Below are 17,584 nucleotides of genomic sequence, written 5' to 3'. Positions count from 1 at the left end.
TACACTGCAAAACCACAGTTAGAAAACTTCTCCTGGTGGGCTGAAATCTTCTGTCTCTGGAACTTCTCCCGTTGGGTCCTAACTTGCCTCTGGAGTCCCATAGAATGGGTCTCCTTCTTGATTCAGACAAAGGCTATTCTGATTTTTCAAAGCATTCAACAGACATGTATTGAGTAGCTACTACGTGTATGCTTGGGGTTAGGCAGGGGTTCAGTAGAGACTTTCTTCAAAGAGCTTTGCTATGCTTGGAGGGATGAGGTAGGTAAGAAACCAACCACTGCCAGGCCAGCAAAATGAGGGTTAGGTAGAATTTCAAGTATTCTCCTTGGGGTGTGGAAGAAGGCATAGTTTGACCGAAGGTATCAAGAAAGGTTTCCTGGAAAAAGTGGCAACCAACTCATCTTTTATGAAAGAAAGACGTAGGGTGGTAGAGAGTCAAGTGATGGTCATTCCCAGCTGAGGCAGTTGGCTGTAGCAAGTGCATGAAAGCTTAAAGGTAGAAGTCACATTAGGGGACTAAGCAGAAGCCTGAGCTGGCTTGAGAACGGAGCCTGTGATGGGGTATTTGCTAGTCGCTGCTGGTCACGAAGCTGACTTCTTTCTCCAGGCCTTCAAGTTGTTCCTCGAAAGCCTCAGTTGCTATACCCCTCACAGCTCTGGCTGCCTCGGCCTCATTCTGTGGTGTGTCAGTAGCCTCCTTAACAGGAGGCCCCTAATGGGAGACACGTATCCTATACCGTTCTGACCTCTGTCTCATATATTGGTGTCGGTACCTTCCTTGGTGAAAAAACATTCTCAGCATTTCAGAGATGAACATTCTTGATCGTTACACTAAGTATCACTGTAAAGTATGTGACTGGTTTTTCCTGTTGTTCATTGTTACTGTTTTTTGTTTGTTTGTCTGTATTCTTTTGATCAGTTTTTCGGATAGCTTGATAGAGGAGAAGGATTAGGGCTCTGAATCCTAGCTCCCATTCCTACTCTCTGTAAGTCTGGGCAAATAGCTTCCTCTCAGAACCTCAGTTTTCTTATCTATAAATTGGAGGAAATAATCGTAATACAAAATTTATAAAATGTGTGCTGGTACTGTTCTCAGTGCCTCGTATCTATTAACTCATTTAATTCTCACATCAACCCTGTTAGGTAGCTACTATTATTATCCTCATTTTGCAGGTGGGGTAGACGGAGGCACAGCAAAGAGATTAAATAGCTTTCCCCAAATGGCACAGCCAGTAATTGGCAGAGCTGAGATTTGAACCCAGACACTCTGATTCCAGAGTCCAGGTTCTTAAGCACTACGCTGTACCACCTTGTGGGCCTTTTTTGAAGGAGTGAGTGAGAAAACAGTTGAGAAGCACCTGGCACAGGTGTGTAGCAGGGCCTTCATAATGGTTCGCTCCCTTCCCTTTCCCCACTCTTTCCTTCATCAAATGGCCTCACCCTTTCCAACCTAATCTCTCAATATTCCTGTTTGTAGAACTTTCTACTCCAGACTTATCTCCCCACAAACCCTTGAATACAGTTTGCATGTTCTCTTTGCCATTCTCCCTAGAACACCTCCACCTTATGTAGTAAGTCCTCACCTCCTGTAGTAAGTTTTATTTTCTGGTTCTTTATTTCACGCTCTGCATAGTTGTGGGACCGTATGTGAAGAAGATCCTCTGTGAAGAACTCGGAGCCCCCGCAAACTCAGCAGTTAACTGTGTTCCCCTGGAGGACTTTGGAGGCCACCACCCTGACCCCAACCTCACCTATGCAGCTGACCTGGTGGAGACTATGAAGACAGGAGAGCATGATTTTGGGGCTGCCTTTGATGGAGATGGGGTGGGTACAAGTGTTTTTAAGTGAACTCTGATGCAGGTCAGGCCTGATCCTAAAGATGGGGAAAAAGCAGACTGCTTCTACCAGGCTCTGTGGGCCTAGGAGTGCCAGTCAACCTCCTTCATTGCACCTGGAGTCAGGGCTCAATTATTAGAAGACCCTCTTGAACAGAATGAGTCCTTGAAATGGAACCCATGTGTTTAATGTCTGCTAAGAGGGGCAGGGTAATTGGGGCCTGGTTATGATGTCATGACTGGTGCTTCATGAACTAGTTGGGTTCTAAGTACCTGTCCTGAGGTAGGTTTTTGCTCTAAACGAGCAGTTAGCTACTTAATCTCTGGAAAGGGTCTTGGCCTTATAATATACCCACCTGTTCATTCACATCAGCTGAAAGATGAAACTATAATGAGAGAATTAACATTTTATTCTTTAGCTACAATTAATATTTTAAATGAACACGCACTTCTATTTACATTCGTGAGTATATGACAGACGAGGAGGGAAACTGTCTTAGGTTTGTATACTTGATATCTCAGAGGTAGTAAACAGTACACATATTTACTTAGTTGAAAATATATTTTGGTGGTTGCTATTATTCTTTAACATCATCTAGAATTCATTGTTTCCTAAAAATAGATTTTCCAATATCAAAATTTGGGGACATTAAAAGGGTGCCTAGCAGACATCATTTGCAATGCATCTTTCTGTGGCAGTGCATGATGGGAGTTTTTCCCTCCATACTCTCAGTTACTTGAGTACTTCTGGTATGTCAGGCACCAGGAGAGCAGTGAGGTGGCAGCATGTTCTGTTGGGTCCTGCACCACATGGAGGACCCAAGATTTAGAAGCCTTTCCTTGAGGAAATCTGCTTTGTTCCTTGAAGGATGCCTGGTAGACCTACCAGACTCTAAACAGCCCATATTTCCTCTCATTGTTATCTCTCCTCTCTTTTGGGAGAGAAGAGAGGTGATTAGTTCCAGAGTTTGGAAAAGGTCAGGGAGATTACAGTCAGCTGGCCTCTGGAGGGAGAACAGAGGATTCGGCCCAGAAGGAGTTTGTGCTTCCACTTTAATTTAAAACAGTTTTAGCTGTTTGGCACGGAGGTACCATTGGCCCAGTGGTACTGTACAGATCCATTAGGAATAAAATCCAGTGTTTAGAAGCCAGTATGAATAAATGTATCATAGTTTTCAATTTTATGAAACCTCCATGTAAGATAGTTTGGTTTCTTCAGCACTTTGATTAAAAGATCTTCCTTTGAATTCCCCTTCTCCTAAAGGATCGAAACATGATTCTGGGCAAGCATGGGTTCTTTGTGAACCCTTCAGACTCTGTGGCTGTCATTGCTGCCAACATCTTCAGCATTCCATATTTCCAGCAAACCGGGGTCCGCGGCTTTGCACGCAGCATGCCCACCAGTGGTGCCCTGGACCGGTACGTCTCTCCATTCCCTTGGCTCCCACCAGGCCCTTCACAGTGCTGGGAACATCCTTCTTTCCTTTTCAGCTAGGGCATCTGATGCATAGTATGTGCTATGGAAGTGTTTATTTTATGAAGGAATGGATGAACTTTTTTCTGAATTGATTGTCCCCCCTCTGTGCTCCCTTAGCACCCTGCATTTCTTCCATCCTGGCACTTATCACACAGTGTCCTGATAGCCTGTTTACTTGACTATCTGCCCTGTTAGACTAGAAACTTCTACAGAGAAAAGAATGTCTTATTCACTGTCCTAAACTCTTCCTGATCATGGTGTGCCTCACACACACACACACATACACACACACCTCATTTTTAAAAATGAATAATTGAATGTTAATGAATAAATGAATGGATAGCACTTCGTTGTAGTCAAGACATCATTCTAGAGACTCACTTTCCCTTAGCAGTGTACGCAGAGTTTGGGTGAAAGAGCAGTTTGATGTAAGATCAGTGTGTCAGCAGAACTTTCAAAAAACATTCCTCATCCAGCCCCCATCAGATGCCCATACACACACAAGCATAGTAAATGTTCATTTATCCAAAATCTGAGTAAACGTAAAGCTAAAATAGTTTAAAAAAATACATTCAGTTTTTGAGAAAGGCTGTACCAGTGACAGTAAACAGTTGATATCTCTGACTTGCTTATTTATTGATTGATTGTATTTCATCTCACTTGCAAAGGCTTTAGGGTAGCTTATGGGATCACATCTAAAACATCTGAAAAATATAAGTTATAAATGAGGACCAACCAGGGAGAGTATTAACTAGACCATGTTAGGTGTCCAATAAATGTTTCCTGAATGAATAGATAAAGAACAAGTGAATGAATAAAAGGTCGAGGCCAGGGAGGAAAGCAGAATGTATGTATCTAGGAGCTTACAATCATAATTAATATTAATTGAACATTACCTTATGCTAGACACTAGATATGTTTTAAGTCATTTAATTCTCAGACCGACCCCATGAAGTAAATGCTATGTTTAACTCCTCTTTACAGGTGGGAAAACAAAAGAACAAAGGAATTAACTAATTTGCCCAAGGTCACCCAGCTAGTAAATGATGGAGCAGAATTTGAACCCAGAACCTTTGCTCCCAACCACTGAGCTATACAGTAGTTTTCTATTTCGTGTGTGTGTGTGTGTGTGTGTGTGTGTGTGTGTTATAGAACTAGTTCTGACTTCAGCTAACAAAGTAATGGCTAATATTCATATAGTAGTTTGTAGTTGACAAAGCGCCTTTTTACATTCACCATCTCAATTGATCCTCATAGCAGTCCTTATTTTAAAGAGGAGGAAACCAAAAGAGTAGTTAGAAGTCTTGCCCGGGACCCCACAGCTACGTCAGAGCTAGAATTAGAGCCTGGTACTTCTGCCTTCACATCCGCCATCCGAAGTCGTGAGCTGGTGTGTGGCCACGCTCTTGTACATTAGACTGATCAGGTCCTGAAATACCTTCTGTCTGATCCAAAACAGTTTAATTCCAAGTTCTGAAAAAATTGATAATCCACATATAGGATGACAATGGAAAATACCTCATTACCCAGAAAAAAGTTCACTGTACTTTCACAGGTTTCAAAATCATAGATCTAATTTTCCTCAAATAATAGAATTGAAATATGATATTGTGTTTCTAGTGATAAGACAAGCATTTTGGAAAGCAAATCTCACTAAAAGAGTAAATGAAATGTAGGTAACTTTTCCAGTTCAAAGGGCAAGGGTTTAAAAAAACAGTCACTCAAAGGTTTCAAACAGGCTAAGGATAATATAGGGACAGGTAAAAGATATATTGCAGGGGACAGGGGACCATGCATCAGTATGGATGCAGCTGGTGCACATGGGAGACCGCACTGGGCACTGTCCTTGGGGGCCCTTCCAGGGAAATGAAAGGAGCACTGACTGGGCAGCTGGATAGCAGGCATTGGTCATCCTGGCTGTGTGACCTTGGGCTGATCACATAACATTCTGGGTCCTGTTTCCTTCTCAGTAAAATACTGACCTCCCAGACCCAATATTCTATGTCTCTATGACTATAGGTGCATCAAAACATCACTCTTTTATTCACTATGGAATGGTTATAAATACTGTCTGTATCCAAAACATGTGGGTTTAAATGGCCCCCCAAACAGCCTTGCCCATTTTGCCACTGTTCCTTCTTCTAAAATGTTACTCAGTGACCTGAATTAATTCTTTCTTCGTCCTCTTTTCCCCCCTCCTCTGACTCCACATATAATAGCACATTGTGTGCAAGTTTTCTCATATGATTTTTCACCAATCTTAGAATTATGTGTACCTCTGAGGAATACTAAATGGGACCCTTGATACAATAATGGTTGCTGTTTTCCATCCCTCACATGGCTATGCTAGCAGTCCTGCTGTGATGTAACTTTGATTTCATGCCTTTGAAGGGTGGCTAATGCTACAAAGATCACTTTGTATGAAACCCCAACTGGCTGGAAGTTCTTTGGAAATCTGATGGATGCAAGCAAACTGTCCCTTTGTGGGGAGGAGAGCTTCGGGACCGGTAAGTGTGCAGTCCTGAGCCACTGATTTCTTTCCTGTAAATGCTACTTGCGGTGAAAGAAAGCTTAGACTGCTAAAGGCAGCACTGAAATAGCAACAGTAGCTGATGTGTCCTAAATCAAGATACAGCTTATTTATAACAACCCTGATGTAGTGTACACATTTGAAAAGCAATGAGCACGTTCTGCCAGGGAGGGCTAATTTTACTTTCAGAGGATCACGTCTACTGAGGCAGGAAGTTTGATCCTTGAGTCTGTGGGGATTAAACAGAGTGATAAACACATTTTTCTTCCCTCGGTGGTCAAGGAAACCTTTATAAATGTTTTCATTTCTAGGAAGAATATGGTGGAGCGAGTCAGTTTCTTGTTTTTATTTAAGAGAAGGTTTCACCACAGCATTACATCTTCCTCTTTAATAGGCACATGTTTTCCGTAGCAACAGATTGTGATTTATTAAGGTTAAGTGGAGGGAGACCATTAGGGTGGTACTAAGTTGCTAGGTGATCAAGAAGTTGACGACAAGGATCTATATGTAAATTGTGGTATGATGAAAGAGTAGAACATGGTACGCTTTGGGAGATGTCCCAAGACCCCTAGATCCCACTTTCTATGCTCTCTCTCCTCTTCTATGTCTGTCCAATATCGACCTGAATTCCCACCTCCATGACCTTTCCTGTAACCCACCCTACATCAGTCTCTTTCTTTTCTAAATATTCATTCAGGCGTGTGGCCCTTTCCCTCGTGTTGTCTCCAGCAGCCAGGTTACAAGGTACTTCAGTGGCCCTATTTCCTCTACCCAATATTTTGAAGTAAAAGGACCAGTCCTCTGGGTCCTTCAGTACTATTCTTCCATCCTTTAGCAAAGAAAAGATCAAAATCTAGCATTCTATCAGCCTTGCCATTAAGTTGCAAGTCATGCTAGTTAAACAGAATAGAATGCTGATTTCTTTTCCTACAAGTCCTAGGGCAGGGTGGGTAGAATGAGCTGGTAAATTTGAGACACCCATTGACAAAACTCTAAGCGGTTTAATATCCTTGAGGGAGTGGCAATACCTCTTGGTAATGAATTGGCATGATGGAATTGGAGAGTATTAAGGAAGATGGATGAGTCTGGGGGGTTAAACAATGTCTACAAAGTAGGCTACATGATTTCCCAAGGTTCTAGGTCTTTGGTAAGAGGTAACAAGCCTACTGCTTAGTCCTTTCCTACCTCATAAAGTATGGATGGTGCCATGTTACTCCATGGGATACTAGATGAATACCCAATGGACCTGTGAGGTGGTCTTCTCCCATGAAATCTCCTCAGTGTTATCCAGTGCAGACTTGGTGTCAATAATTCTTCCCTATGGATGAAGCTGTCTTTGAAGGCAGGCACCATGTCTAAACCTTTGGTTTCCTGACCCCATGTACCTATTTCAGTGCTGAGCCTAGCGAAAAGACAAAAGTCTAGAACAGGTCTTTCCAGGGTGTTTGGATGTGTGGAAAGATACTAGTTCCATGAAAGAGTTCTGAGTTCAATACAGATTGGGAAACTTGGAATATACCTTTCTGTCTTGGATATTCATGATGATATTATCATTTGAAGATTCCAAAGCATTCTGCTATAAGGAATCCTGTTTGTACAGTTTTACCTAAGCGTAGTTAACTGCGATATCTCTTCTTTGTGGTATATCTAGTAACATATTGCCCCACAGAACCATGTGGGTAGCATTGGTCAAGGTGTGTCAGAGTCCTAGAGCCAAGTAGCCAACCAGATGTTGACTGGCTGGGAAGAGGCCTGAAGACAGGACGGCACAGGCTGCTCCTCCCTCGCATGACAGGCCTTCAGACGCCAGAGGGCAGTTCTCAGGTCCTCTCTTCTCTGGCCACCCAGCCCTAGTCCTCCAGTTATCCCTCACTTCACGTTGGTTATATACCCAGCATGAGTTTCTTGATGCTTCCCTGTTCACCAATGCCCTTTGAAGAAGATCATGTCTAGAACTGAGCCCAAATCCTCCAGGGTTGACCTACCAAGTAAAGAGTAGATGAGATGACTACTTCTAGAAAACTGGGCCCTGTAGTTTTCTTGATGTAACTTTCATTTATGTTAGCTTTCAGGACATTTCATGATACTGTTTAACCCATGTAATGTTGTAGATAATTAAACCCCCTTGAGCTTTTACTTAAGAACATTTGCCAAGAAAAGTCCCCATGTTATGTTTGTGGAACTGATTTCTTTGAACCCAAGTATTAGATTTTAAATTATTTCTTGTTAAATCTTGTTCTTATTTGTTTACTTATTAACCCACTCATCAAATACTAAGTACCAACCATGGTTTTATCTTCCCTTTGATATCTTTTATATCAAAAGAGAGAATTCGTCATAAGAACAATCCACAAACTCATTCTCTCTCTCTCTGATAAAAAGACAATTGTTCTGCAATATTTCTGAGGTAAGCATTTTAAAAAACCAGGCCACATAGCCATGGGTCTCCACTGCTGAGTGAGTGCAGCTGAACTTATTTAACTGAACTTCTGATCTCCTTATTTATAGAGGAGTTAATTTCCACCTACTATGTCCCTTGTTGGCAAATGCTTCCAACGGTTCCTCTACAGAGCTTCTCAGGATGGACGTTAGTGATTCTACAAGCTTTGAAATATTTGAATTCTGTAGCTTAATTGAGTACAGGGTCATTTATTTGTGTATTTTTCTAGGCAAGAGCAGAGGCAATTTCTCAGGACAGCCTCCCTAACCTTCCAGAGTGGGTCAAATCCCCTTATCATTGGACTTCATGGTACCGCACACTTCTTCCTTGCACGTATTACAGCTGTAACTTTACGATTATTTATGATTACTTGATTAACGTCTGTTGGTTCCACTAGATCGTAAGCTCCATGAGGACAGGAGTCACATCTGTCTTGTTCTCCGTCATATCCCCAGAGCCTCCTATAAATTCCAAAATTGACCAGGTGCTCAGCAAACACTTGTTGAATGAATGGGAGAACACTCTCTTCACTTGGCATCCTCCATTCAGTCCGACAGAATCCTGCTGTTGGAAAGGAAAGAAACTTGAAACATTATCTGACATACTTTTCTGTGTGTTGCTGGAGTCATAAACAACCAGTCAGTGCTCTTCTGCTTAAACACCCACCTCTGTGGAGAAGGCCCACCTCACCTCTGGCTGCAGTCTGGGACTCTTGTGGGGACTCAGCATCATTCCCACTCCATAGTCCACAGCTGAGGACCCAAGGTCTTTGTGAGACGAGATGACCTTTCATGAAAGAAAAGGAGAAGTTTACTGGCAAAGAGGTGCATAGGAGTCAGACTTCAGAACTGGCTCACCAAATAAAACAAACCGCTAGCATTTTAAAAGCACAAGCCAGGCTTCCCTGGTGGCTCAGTGGTTGGGAGTCCGCCTGCCGATGCGGGGGACGCGGGTTCGCGCCCCGGTCCGGGAGGATCCCACGTGCCGCGGAGCGGCTGGGCCGGTGGGCCATGGCCGCTGGGCCTGCGCGTCCGGAGCCTGTGCTGCGCAACGGGAGAGGCCACGGCGGTGAGAGGCCTGCGTACCGCAAAAAAAAAATAAATAAATAAATAACTAAAAGCACAAGCCATAATCTGACTCTTACCAAGTATATGTTAGTCTGTTTATGGTGGAGAAACAGCAACTGTCTTACATGATTACTGTAGCCACCAAGGCTATGACACTTCCTGAGACATCAGCATTGCAAATGCCAGGGATAAAGGTGTTTTTGTTAGGGCACCAGAACTAGACAGGGTGAACCTGTTGTTTTTGGTTGATCTCACGGAGCAGTTATTTTCCCCCCTGACTGTGGATGCTGATGCACTTGTTTATGCACAAGGGTGGAGGGAAACCTTGAATTCTTGGGAAATTGGGAAGGAAATAGAAAGTGAAGTCACTGAATAGAATAGAATGTCACTGCTTTTGAAACTCTTCCTTGGGAAAAGTGGGGGGTCTTGGGAAAGAGGGATAGGAAACCAGGTTGAGGATTAACTTGGTATCATGTGGAAATATGCCAGTAAATTCTGATCTGGCTGGGTCCAAAGGTTAGCAATATTTTTCCCCCCATCCCATCTTGAAAAGGTCCTAGTGATGATATATTATATAGGAGTGATATCTTGAAGAAGTACAGCATTCATGCTTCGCAGATTTCTTTTAATTTTAATTTCTTATGAAAAGTCCTTCGTATGTGTACTTCTTTTCATCAACTCATTCCTCAAATGTTTATTGAGCTTTGACTGTATCCCAGATACTGAATTAGGTTCTGGGAACACAGTGTTAAGCATAACCTCCCTGTGGAGGACTCTGTGGAGGCCACATTTAGGGAAGGAAATCGGACCCTGGCCAGGCTATTACAAGTGTAACAGAAAGTGATAGAAACTGAAGTACAGGATGCTCTGGAAACTGTATAGTCAGGGCGCCTAACCTGGTTCTGTGGTGTAGGGGATTAGATGTCCTATCTACTTCTCTGCCTGCCCTGATTTGCCTACCTACTGAGTACATTTTCCTGTAGGTAAAGCCCCCGCAGGAAGGTTAGAGCATCCCGTCTCTGGAAATTTCCCAGGCAGAACACCCCAGTAGAACTAGGCTGATACCCTAATTATAACTAACTCAGTTAAACTGTTACCTGCATGTCTGTCTCCCTCATCTGTACATCTGTGCTCATCTGTGAGGGCAGGGAACGTATCTTATTCATCTTAGTATTTTCTCATATACTTGGAACATGGTAGGCACTGATTCAAATTTGTTGAGTATCAAATGGAGTTGGGGTTAAGACACGTTTCCTGCCTGTCAGGTGCTTACCAATTTCCTCCAAAGGAAACAAAGTTCCAGGGGCAGTCATGAAGCAGCGCAGGATGAATTGATAAATGGAAAGTTTGGAGGTTGCTGAGGAGGAGCCCCCTTGAAGGCCGGAGTGGTCTGGAAAAGGCTTCCTGAGGAGCTTATCTGCCCTTTCACAGGGAAGTCAATTGTGCAGTGGAAGCCAAAGAGGACAGCACTGTGGACAGAGCAGGCCTGCTGGACCGCCCAGCCAGTCAGCTGAGGTCTGGGCATTCTCTGGGCAAACCTGTATTGAGAGCTGACTGCACGCCAGGCACGAGCCAGGGATACAATTCTTGGCGTAGGTTGGGGTAAGAGCAGATAGGGTGTGATAGAATAGGGGTAAGGACAGAGGGTAACAAGTAAGGCATCCTAGATAAGGAGGAAGTTGAAAGTAGTTGCAGGAGATGTTAGCCAGGCTAATAGGTATATGTGGGGTGGACATTTCCAGGCATGTTTAGGAGATTGAAGGAGAGATAGAGATGGTCAGAGAAAGAGACAGAGGCAGAGAGACAGAGGCAGACAGATGGATGCTAGAGTTTTCAGAGAACTCTGTGGAGCTCTTTTTCTGCTGCCGTGGTCCATCCACAGGCCTTGGCCTGGCAGAGGCAGGAGCCCAGGCACTCCTGAGATGCTCATACTGGTAAATGAAACCTAATCCCTAAACTATTGGCTCTTGGCTCCCTGAACAAAGGTTGACATTTTTCTTGGCTGAGACCAGAGTGTGCCCTGACTGAGCAGAGTTTATACATATCACAAGGTGCTGATTAAGCCAAAGTCAAGTGACAGGTGTTTGAAGATGCTGAAAGGGCAGAATCCCCATAGGCTTAGTTGGTCCCTGACCTGGACTAACTATGAAAAGACCTGAGGCAAAACTCCTGTCAGCTAGGATCAGTGGTGCTTGCTGATAGTTTTCCCTTTCCTTACACTTCAGTGGGATTAGCTTTTTTTTTTTTAATTAAAAAAATGATACCAGTAATTCACATTCATAACTGGAAAAAATTAGATAAGGAAGAAGAGAAAAGCACTGTAATCACACTGCCCAGAAAAAAAGAACATATTGGGTTATATTCCATTTTCTTTCCCAATATGTAGAGTTAAGGGACGTTATTTTTTTTTTAACATCTTTATTGGAGTATAACTGTTTTACAATAGTGTGTTAGTTTCTCCTTTACAACAAAGTGAATCAGTTATACATATACATATGTTCCCATATCTCTAGGGACGTTATTTTTGAAAGCTTAATGAGGTAGTAGAAAATGTTCATTTTCCCTAAAAGTTTTTTAATTTTCCCTTATTAATAATGGTATCTTGCATTTATATTGTACTTAACAATTTATAAACTATTTCCACTCTCTATTGCAGTAAAGTCTTAAAATTGTGTGAGAAAGGTGGCATTATCCCCATTTTACAGTTGAAGAAACTGAGGCTTGGAAAAGTTAAGTGACTTGTCCAAATTCAAGCAGCTTATAAGTAAGTTTCAGATTCAGGTTTTCTGACTCTTAAGCATAAAACATTTTCCATTGAACAACAACTGCCACAACTGCAAAAACAACAGTAGCTTGAGAAACACATACACACACCATTGCCTTTTTTCACTACTGACTTGTCATCATTCATTAGAACCCTAAAGAAAATGAAATTTACCCAGGCTTCCTGAGTATTAGAGTTACCTAGAGTTTTGATACATCCAAGGTGATTAGTGAAATTAATGAGAATTTTCAAAGAGACTGGGGATTGTGTAAATGGAATAGAATATTTATTTATATTATCCAAGGCAGATGATTTGTTTATAATATTAGGTGTGTGATTTAGTTATCTCCAAGTAACTTGGTCAGAGTTGGGTGAGATTTTTAGATTTTATTGTCATTTCTACATAAAGGAAAAAGCCAATTCATTACTTAGAATAGGAAAAGCACAAAGGAACACTGCCCCCTATGCTTTCAGTCTAGCCACCTCCCTTCCGCCTCTCCGCACCCCACCCCCAAGAAAAAAGAAAGAAAAAGGAAGGAAGGACAGAAAAAAAACCAAACCTAGGGGCTCACAGATGAATAATTCCAAGCTGTACACTTCTGTCATGAATTCCCAGTATACTGGGGAAGCTGCCAGGATCTTACTGCTCAGGGTAAACTATTGCCAAAACATATCATCATTTGCAAAAGCTGTAGGAGCCAGGGAGCTAACGTTCTGTTCCTTGAAATAGCACTAAAGGCAAATAAAAGTCCATAGCTAATAAAATTAGGTTAACATTTCTTAAATTTGTTATATAAAGTGCTAAAAGTATTGCCTGATATTTCTAGTTTGCCAGCATCCAGGTTTTGAGAACTGCTGTTTCTAAAAGTAGTGTCTTACTGAAGAGGGACTCTTTTGGGGGAAAAAGTTGTATATTTTTATGAACCAAAAAGAAAAAGAGAAGATGTTGGAGTAGATTATTAATTGATTAATTCATTTATGAACTCCTTCACAATTAGTTATTTAATATATTCCATGTGCTATGCTAGCCACCAGACTAAGTTACAAGGATATAAGAGATGCCTCCAAGACATACATGGATAGTGGGGTAAAGGCTCATAAATAGATGGCTGAGGCTCAAGGAATATGGCGCCACACCACATGTTTTGAGCAGTTGCTATACAAGAAGAACAAGTAGCTCATCACTGTCCAGGGAAGCTGGGAGCTAGTCTCAGATAGGAGAGGACATTTGAGCTGGGTCTAAAAGGATGAAGAGAGGAAGGAAACAAACCTACCTCATGCCTCATCGCCAGCATTGTGCTAGATACTCTCACAGTCGTAAGGAGAATAAGACCCAGTGGGAAGTCAAGGACAGAGAGGTACATAAAAAAATTCAAGGCATGATAACATGCAAAACATTATTAGAGGGATTGTATCGAGTCCTATTCAGAAATCAGAAAGTAAAGCTCAATATCGTCTGCTGTTTTTAGAATAAGGAATTTAGGGCTTCCCTGGTGGCGCAGTGGTTGCGCGTCCGCCTGCCGATGCAGGGGAACTGGGTTCGCGCCCCGGTCTGGGAGGATCCCACATGCCGCGGAGCGGTTGGGCCCGTGAGCCATGGCCGCTGGGCCTGCGCGTCCGGAGCCTGTGCTCCGCAACGGGAGAGGCCATAACAGAGGGAGGCCCGCGTACCACAAAAAAAAAATAAATAAATAAAAATAGAATAAGGAATTTAAAGGCAAAAAAATGAGAGTTCTGTTCCCCATCAGGCTCTTGGGAAAGGGTCTCCATGCATATAAGCACATCCAAAGGAGCCAATTTGTTATTTTTGATAAAGAGTTTAGCAAGGACCTTAGCAGGAGACAGATGTGCCATAGTTTATTTAACCAAACCCCTTTTGGTTAAAGAAAGATATCCTAGAATTGGAGTTCCTGGATCCACAAGTAGGTCCATTTTTAAGCCTTTCATACTTTTTGCCAAATTGCTCTCTGGAAGGACTGTACCCCTCACAGCAGCAGCATGTTGGAATCCCATTTCCCTTATACCTCCCCTGATGCTAGGTGTTCTCATTTTTAAATCTATGGCCATTTATCAAACAAGCAGCAGTTTCTTATTGTGGTTTTAACTTTAATTTGTCTTCTTAAAAATAATACAGCTTTTTATTATGTAAATTGGGTACCTATATTTATTCTTCGATGGATTGCCTATTTATATCCTTGGCCTGTTTTTCTATCAAGATTTTACTTTTTTCTTATTAATATATAAGAACTTTTTCTATATTGAGTGTTTTAAATATCTATTTTATATTGCAAATGTGTAGTTTTTGTTTTTTTTAGTTTACCAATGGCCTTTTCATTTTATCTATAGTAGTTTTGCTGATAGAAATGCTAATTTTTAAGTAGAAAAATACATAGATTTTTTTATTTATGAATTCTGAATTTATATGCATTTGCCATCTCTAAGATTTAAAAAAATTATATACATCTTCTAATATGTAAAGGTTTTCAGTTTTTATATTTGAATGTATAATTCATCTGGAATTCTTTCTGTATGGTGTTTTATAGGGAAAAAACTGATTTTTTCACAACTGTTTAGCTAGTTAGACAAATACTACTTAAAAAGTAATCCATTCTTTCCTACAGCCTTAAAGTGACACCTTTATCATTTATTCAAGTCTCATATTTGTTTGGGTCTCTTTCTGGGTGCTCTCTTTTGTTCCGTTAAGCTACCAGACTATTTTAGTTTTTAAAAATTCACAGTGGTCATGTTCTTTTGTTTTTTCCACTCACATTCATACTTCATAATTGATACATCAAGTGCCAGCAAATTATTCCACTGACATTTTTATTGGAATTTACCTTAAATTTCTAAATTACTTTGGGAAGCATCACCTTGTTTTCAGTAGTATGTGACTTTATTCAATATGTGGTTTCTTCCATGTATTCAAGTTCCTCAGTAAAGTTTTATGACTTTTTTGGTTGGGTCATATTTACCGTTGAGGAGTTTATTCCCAAGTATTTTGGAGAAATCACGTTTCTCACAGCCGCATGCTGTCCCCCTGACCAGGTTCTGACCACATCCGTGAGAAAGACGGACTCTGGGCTGTCCTTGCTTGGCTCTCCATCCTAGCCACCCGCAAACAGAGTGTGGAGGACATCCTCAAAGATCACTGGCAAAAGTATGGCCGGAATTTCTTCACCAGGTAAGCCACAGCCTGGCTGGGTACAGAGGTAGCATGGGGAAGTGGACAGAGAGAATTCGAATGCATACAAATTCTTTCCTGTCTTAAGTGATAATAAAACCTCAGTTCCTTCAGCCTCTATCGGTTGGGGATTTTTAATATAATTCAGTCAAGGTCGAGATGAAGTCAACTTTTATGTTAGCCATAAAGAACGAGGCTTAAAATTTTTAGTTAACATATTCAAAAGAATGAATGTTTTGTCAGCCTTTTAAATGTACCTATCAGGTGGACATGATAATAACTTTGGATTTGGATTCAGAAGAATGGATTAGAATTTTATTTCTTCCCCCTAGTAGATTGGGAAGTCATTTAACCTCTTTCTGTACTCAGTTTTCTCATTTGTAGAAATGGAAATAACAGTCTAGCTATTGAGTGGATTAAATGAAATATGAGTCTGAAAGTGTTCTGTAAACTCTGGGACACTGAAAGTATGGAAACTTTTTCTGAAATTATGGAAACAATTATGCTTAGTCTAAATCAACTTTTCTGCCTCATTAAAATAGGTCCCCAAAGCCTGTGTAGTTATCAATACTTCATTCATTGATTCAATATATATTGACTGTGTACCTACTTTCTGCTAAGCACTGGCGATTCATCAGTGGACAAAATACTTAGAATAGTTAGTAAGTCTTCTTTACCATACATACTTCTATTTTTAAGAAGCATTAACATTTTTTTCCAGTTGTACTTTTCACTAATTTCAATTTGCCTTTCCCCCAGTAAGTGTAAAAATCTAATAATTTTTTTCCTGAACCTCACTGTTCTAATTATAGAAAATAAATGAGGAAAAGCATATTAAATAAATTATTTATGTAAGAAATACAGAGGTATTATTTGTCTGAACCTCAGTTGCCTTCTCTATAAAATAGGTGAGTTAGACAAGAGAATTTTTAAAATACATCACAGATTTAATGGTCCATGATCTTTGGATAGTCAGGAAAAGAATTCAACCTTCAGGAACTTGGCCTCCTTAATCAGAATCCTTTTTTTGACTTTGGACAAGGACATTGCTATCTTTCTCCCTCAGGTTATTCTTTTGTGGAAGGTATAAGTAGTATCTGCCACATGGTACCACACAGTAGCCCTGGTAACCAGTGCAAGAATCTCTACTTTCTAAGAACCAGAAAAATCTGGTAATTTAGAACAGCAGTCATGAACTCTCTAGAGCCTAAAGGATAATGAAGGCAGGACCATGTCTGTTTTTGTAATCCATGGTATCACCAAACACTAATTCATAGTGACATCGTGTAAATATGCTTTGAATAGATAAATGAATGAGTTAACAAACGAACAGTAACCAGAATGGAATAAGGTTAGGAGGGTTTGTTCAGAGAGGGTCACTCTTGAATCAGTTAGGAGTCTCCATCTAAAAACTATCTTAACATATTTTTATTAATTTCAAATAACTGCTAACCAAGTATTACAAATAAAGTCCTCCGAACCTGAATTTATGGTTAGTTAAGACTCCGTTATACCCTCCATTTATTTAACAAAAGTGCTTTTTGCATGCATTGTTTCACATCAGCTTCGAAAACAGTTATTGATAAGGCAACTGACATTCTAAGACATGAAGCAGCTTTCCCATAGTTGCACAGTTAGTAACCAATAAAGGCTGGGTTCATAGCTTGTTCTGTCTGATTCCAAAGCCCAGATTCTTTCCATTATACCCCTCTGTGCCTAGGATTTATAGAACATTTCCCTCAAACACCCAAAGGTCACAGATGTAAAGCACAAACACCTGGTTGTAATTTTTTGCTGTTTATCATTTTAACTGGGGGAAAGAGCTGACTTCAGGATTAAGGGGACTGCTGTCCTTGATTCATAGAATCCTGGAGCCAGAATAGTTGGCCTTAATTCCCTGGTATTTCTTATGTCTCAGAGGTGTCTGCTTGCACATATCATATTTGTTTCACTATTGCAAATAAATATAGACTCTGCTATCTTGAGCCTCTAAAAAAGAACTCTCTCAAGAGGGTGTGTGCCAGTAGGACAAGAAAAGCCACCTGTAAGAGTCTTTAACCTCATAAGAAAGAAGTCAAGAACAATTCTTGGAGGAAAAGTAACAGTCATAGAATTTCATTTGTGATGTACTTTTTTTTTTCTTGGCCCTTTTGCATCCACACCAGGCCTCCTCTGTCAGGGTGAATGCTGTGGACCGGAATCCACTCTCACTGAGAGGAGGGAGGCATTTCAGGCTTCCCTGGTGGCGCAGTGGTTGAGAGTCCGCCTGCCGATGCAGGGGACACGGGTT

General features: G+C 41.1%; 1 protein-coding gene across 3 annotated transcripts in view; it reads left to right on the top strand.

Annotated features, from left to right (window-relative positions):
- Nucleotides 1-17,584, top strand: part of PGM1 (phosphoglucomutase 1) — a 71,810-nt gene that overhangs the window by 34,126 nt on the left and 20,100 nt on the right. For all 3 annotated transcript variants that reach the window (XM_028489307.2, XM_007127919.4, XM_007127920.3), the window contains exons 5-8: nucleotides 1,634-1,824; nucleotides 3,100-3,254; nucleotides 5,704-5,819; nucleotides 15,159-15,294. In XM_028489307.2, the coding sequence (XP_028345108.1) occupies nucleotides 1,634-1,824; nucleotides 3,100-3,254; nucleotides 5,704-5,819; nucleotides 15,159-15,294 (598 nt within the window). The remainder of the gene's footprint in view (nucleotides 1-1,633; nucleotides 1,825-3,099; nucleotides 3,255-5,703; nucleotides 5,820-15,158; nucleotides 15,295-17,584) is intronic.

Source organism: Physeter macrocephalus, chromosome 4, assembly GCF_002837175.3.
Source record: "Physeter macrocephalus isolate SW-GA chromosome 4, ASM283717v5, whole genome shotgun sequence".
NCBI lineage: Eukaryota > Metazoa > Chordata > Mammalia > Artiodactyla > Physeteridae > Physeter > Physeter macrocephalus.
Note: the sequence above shows the minus strand (reverse complement) of the source record. Positions and strands in the feature narration are given on the sequence as shown.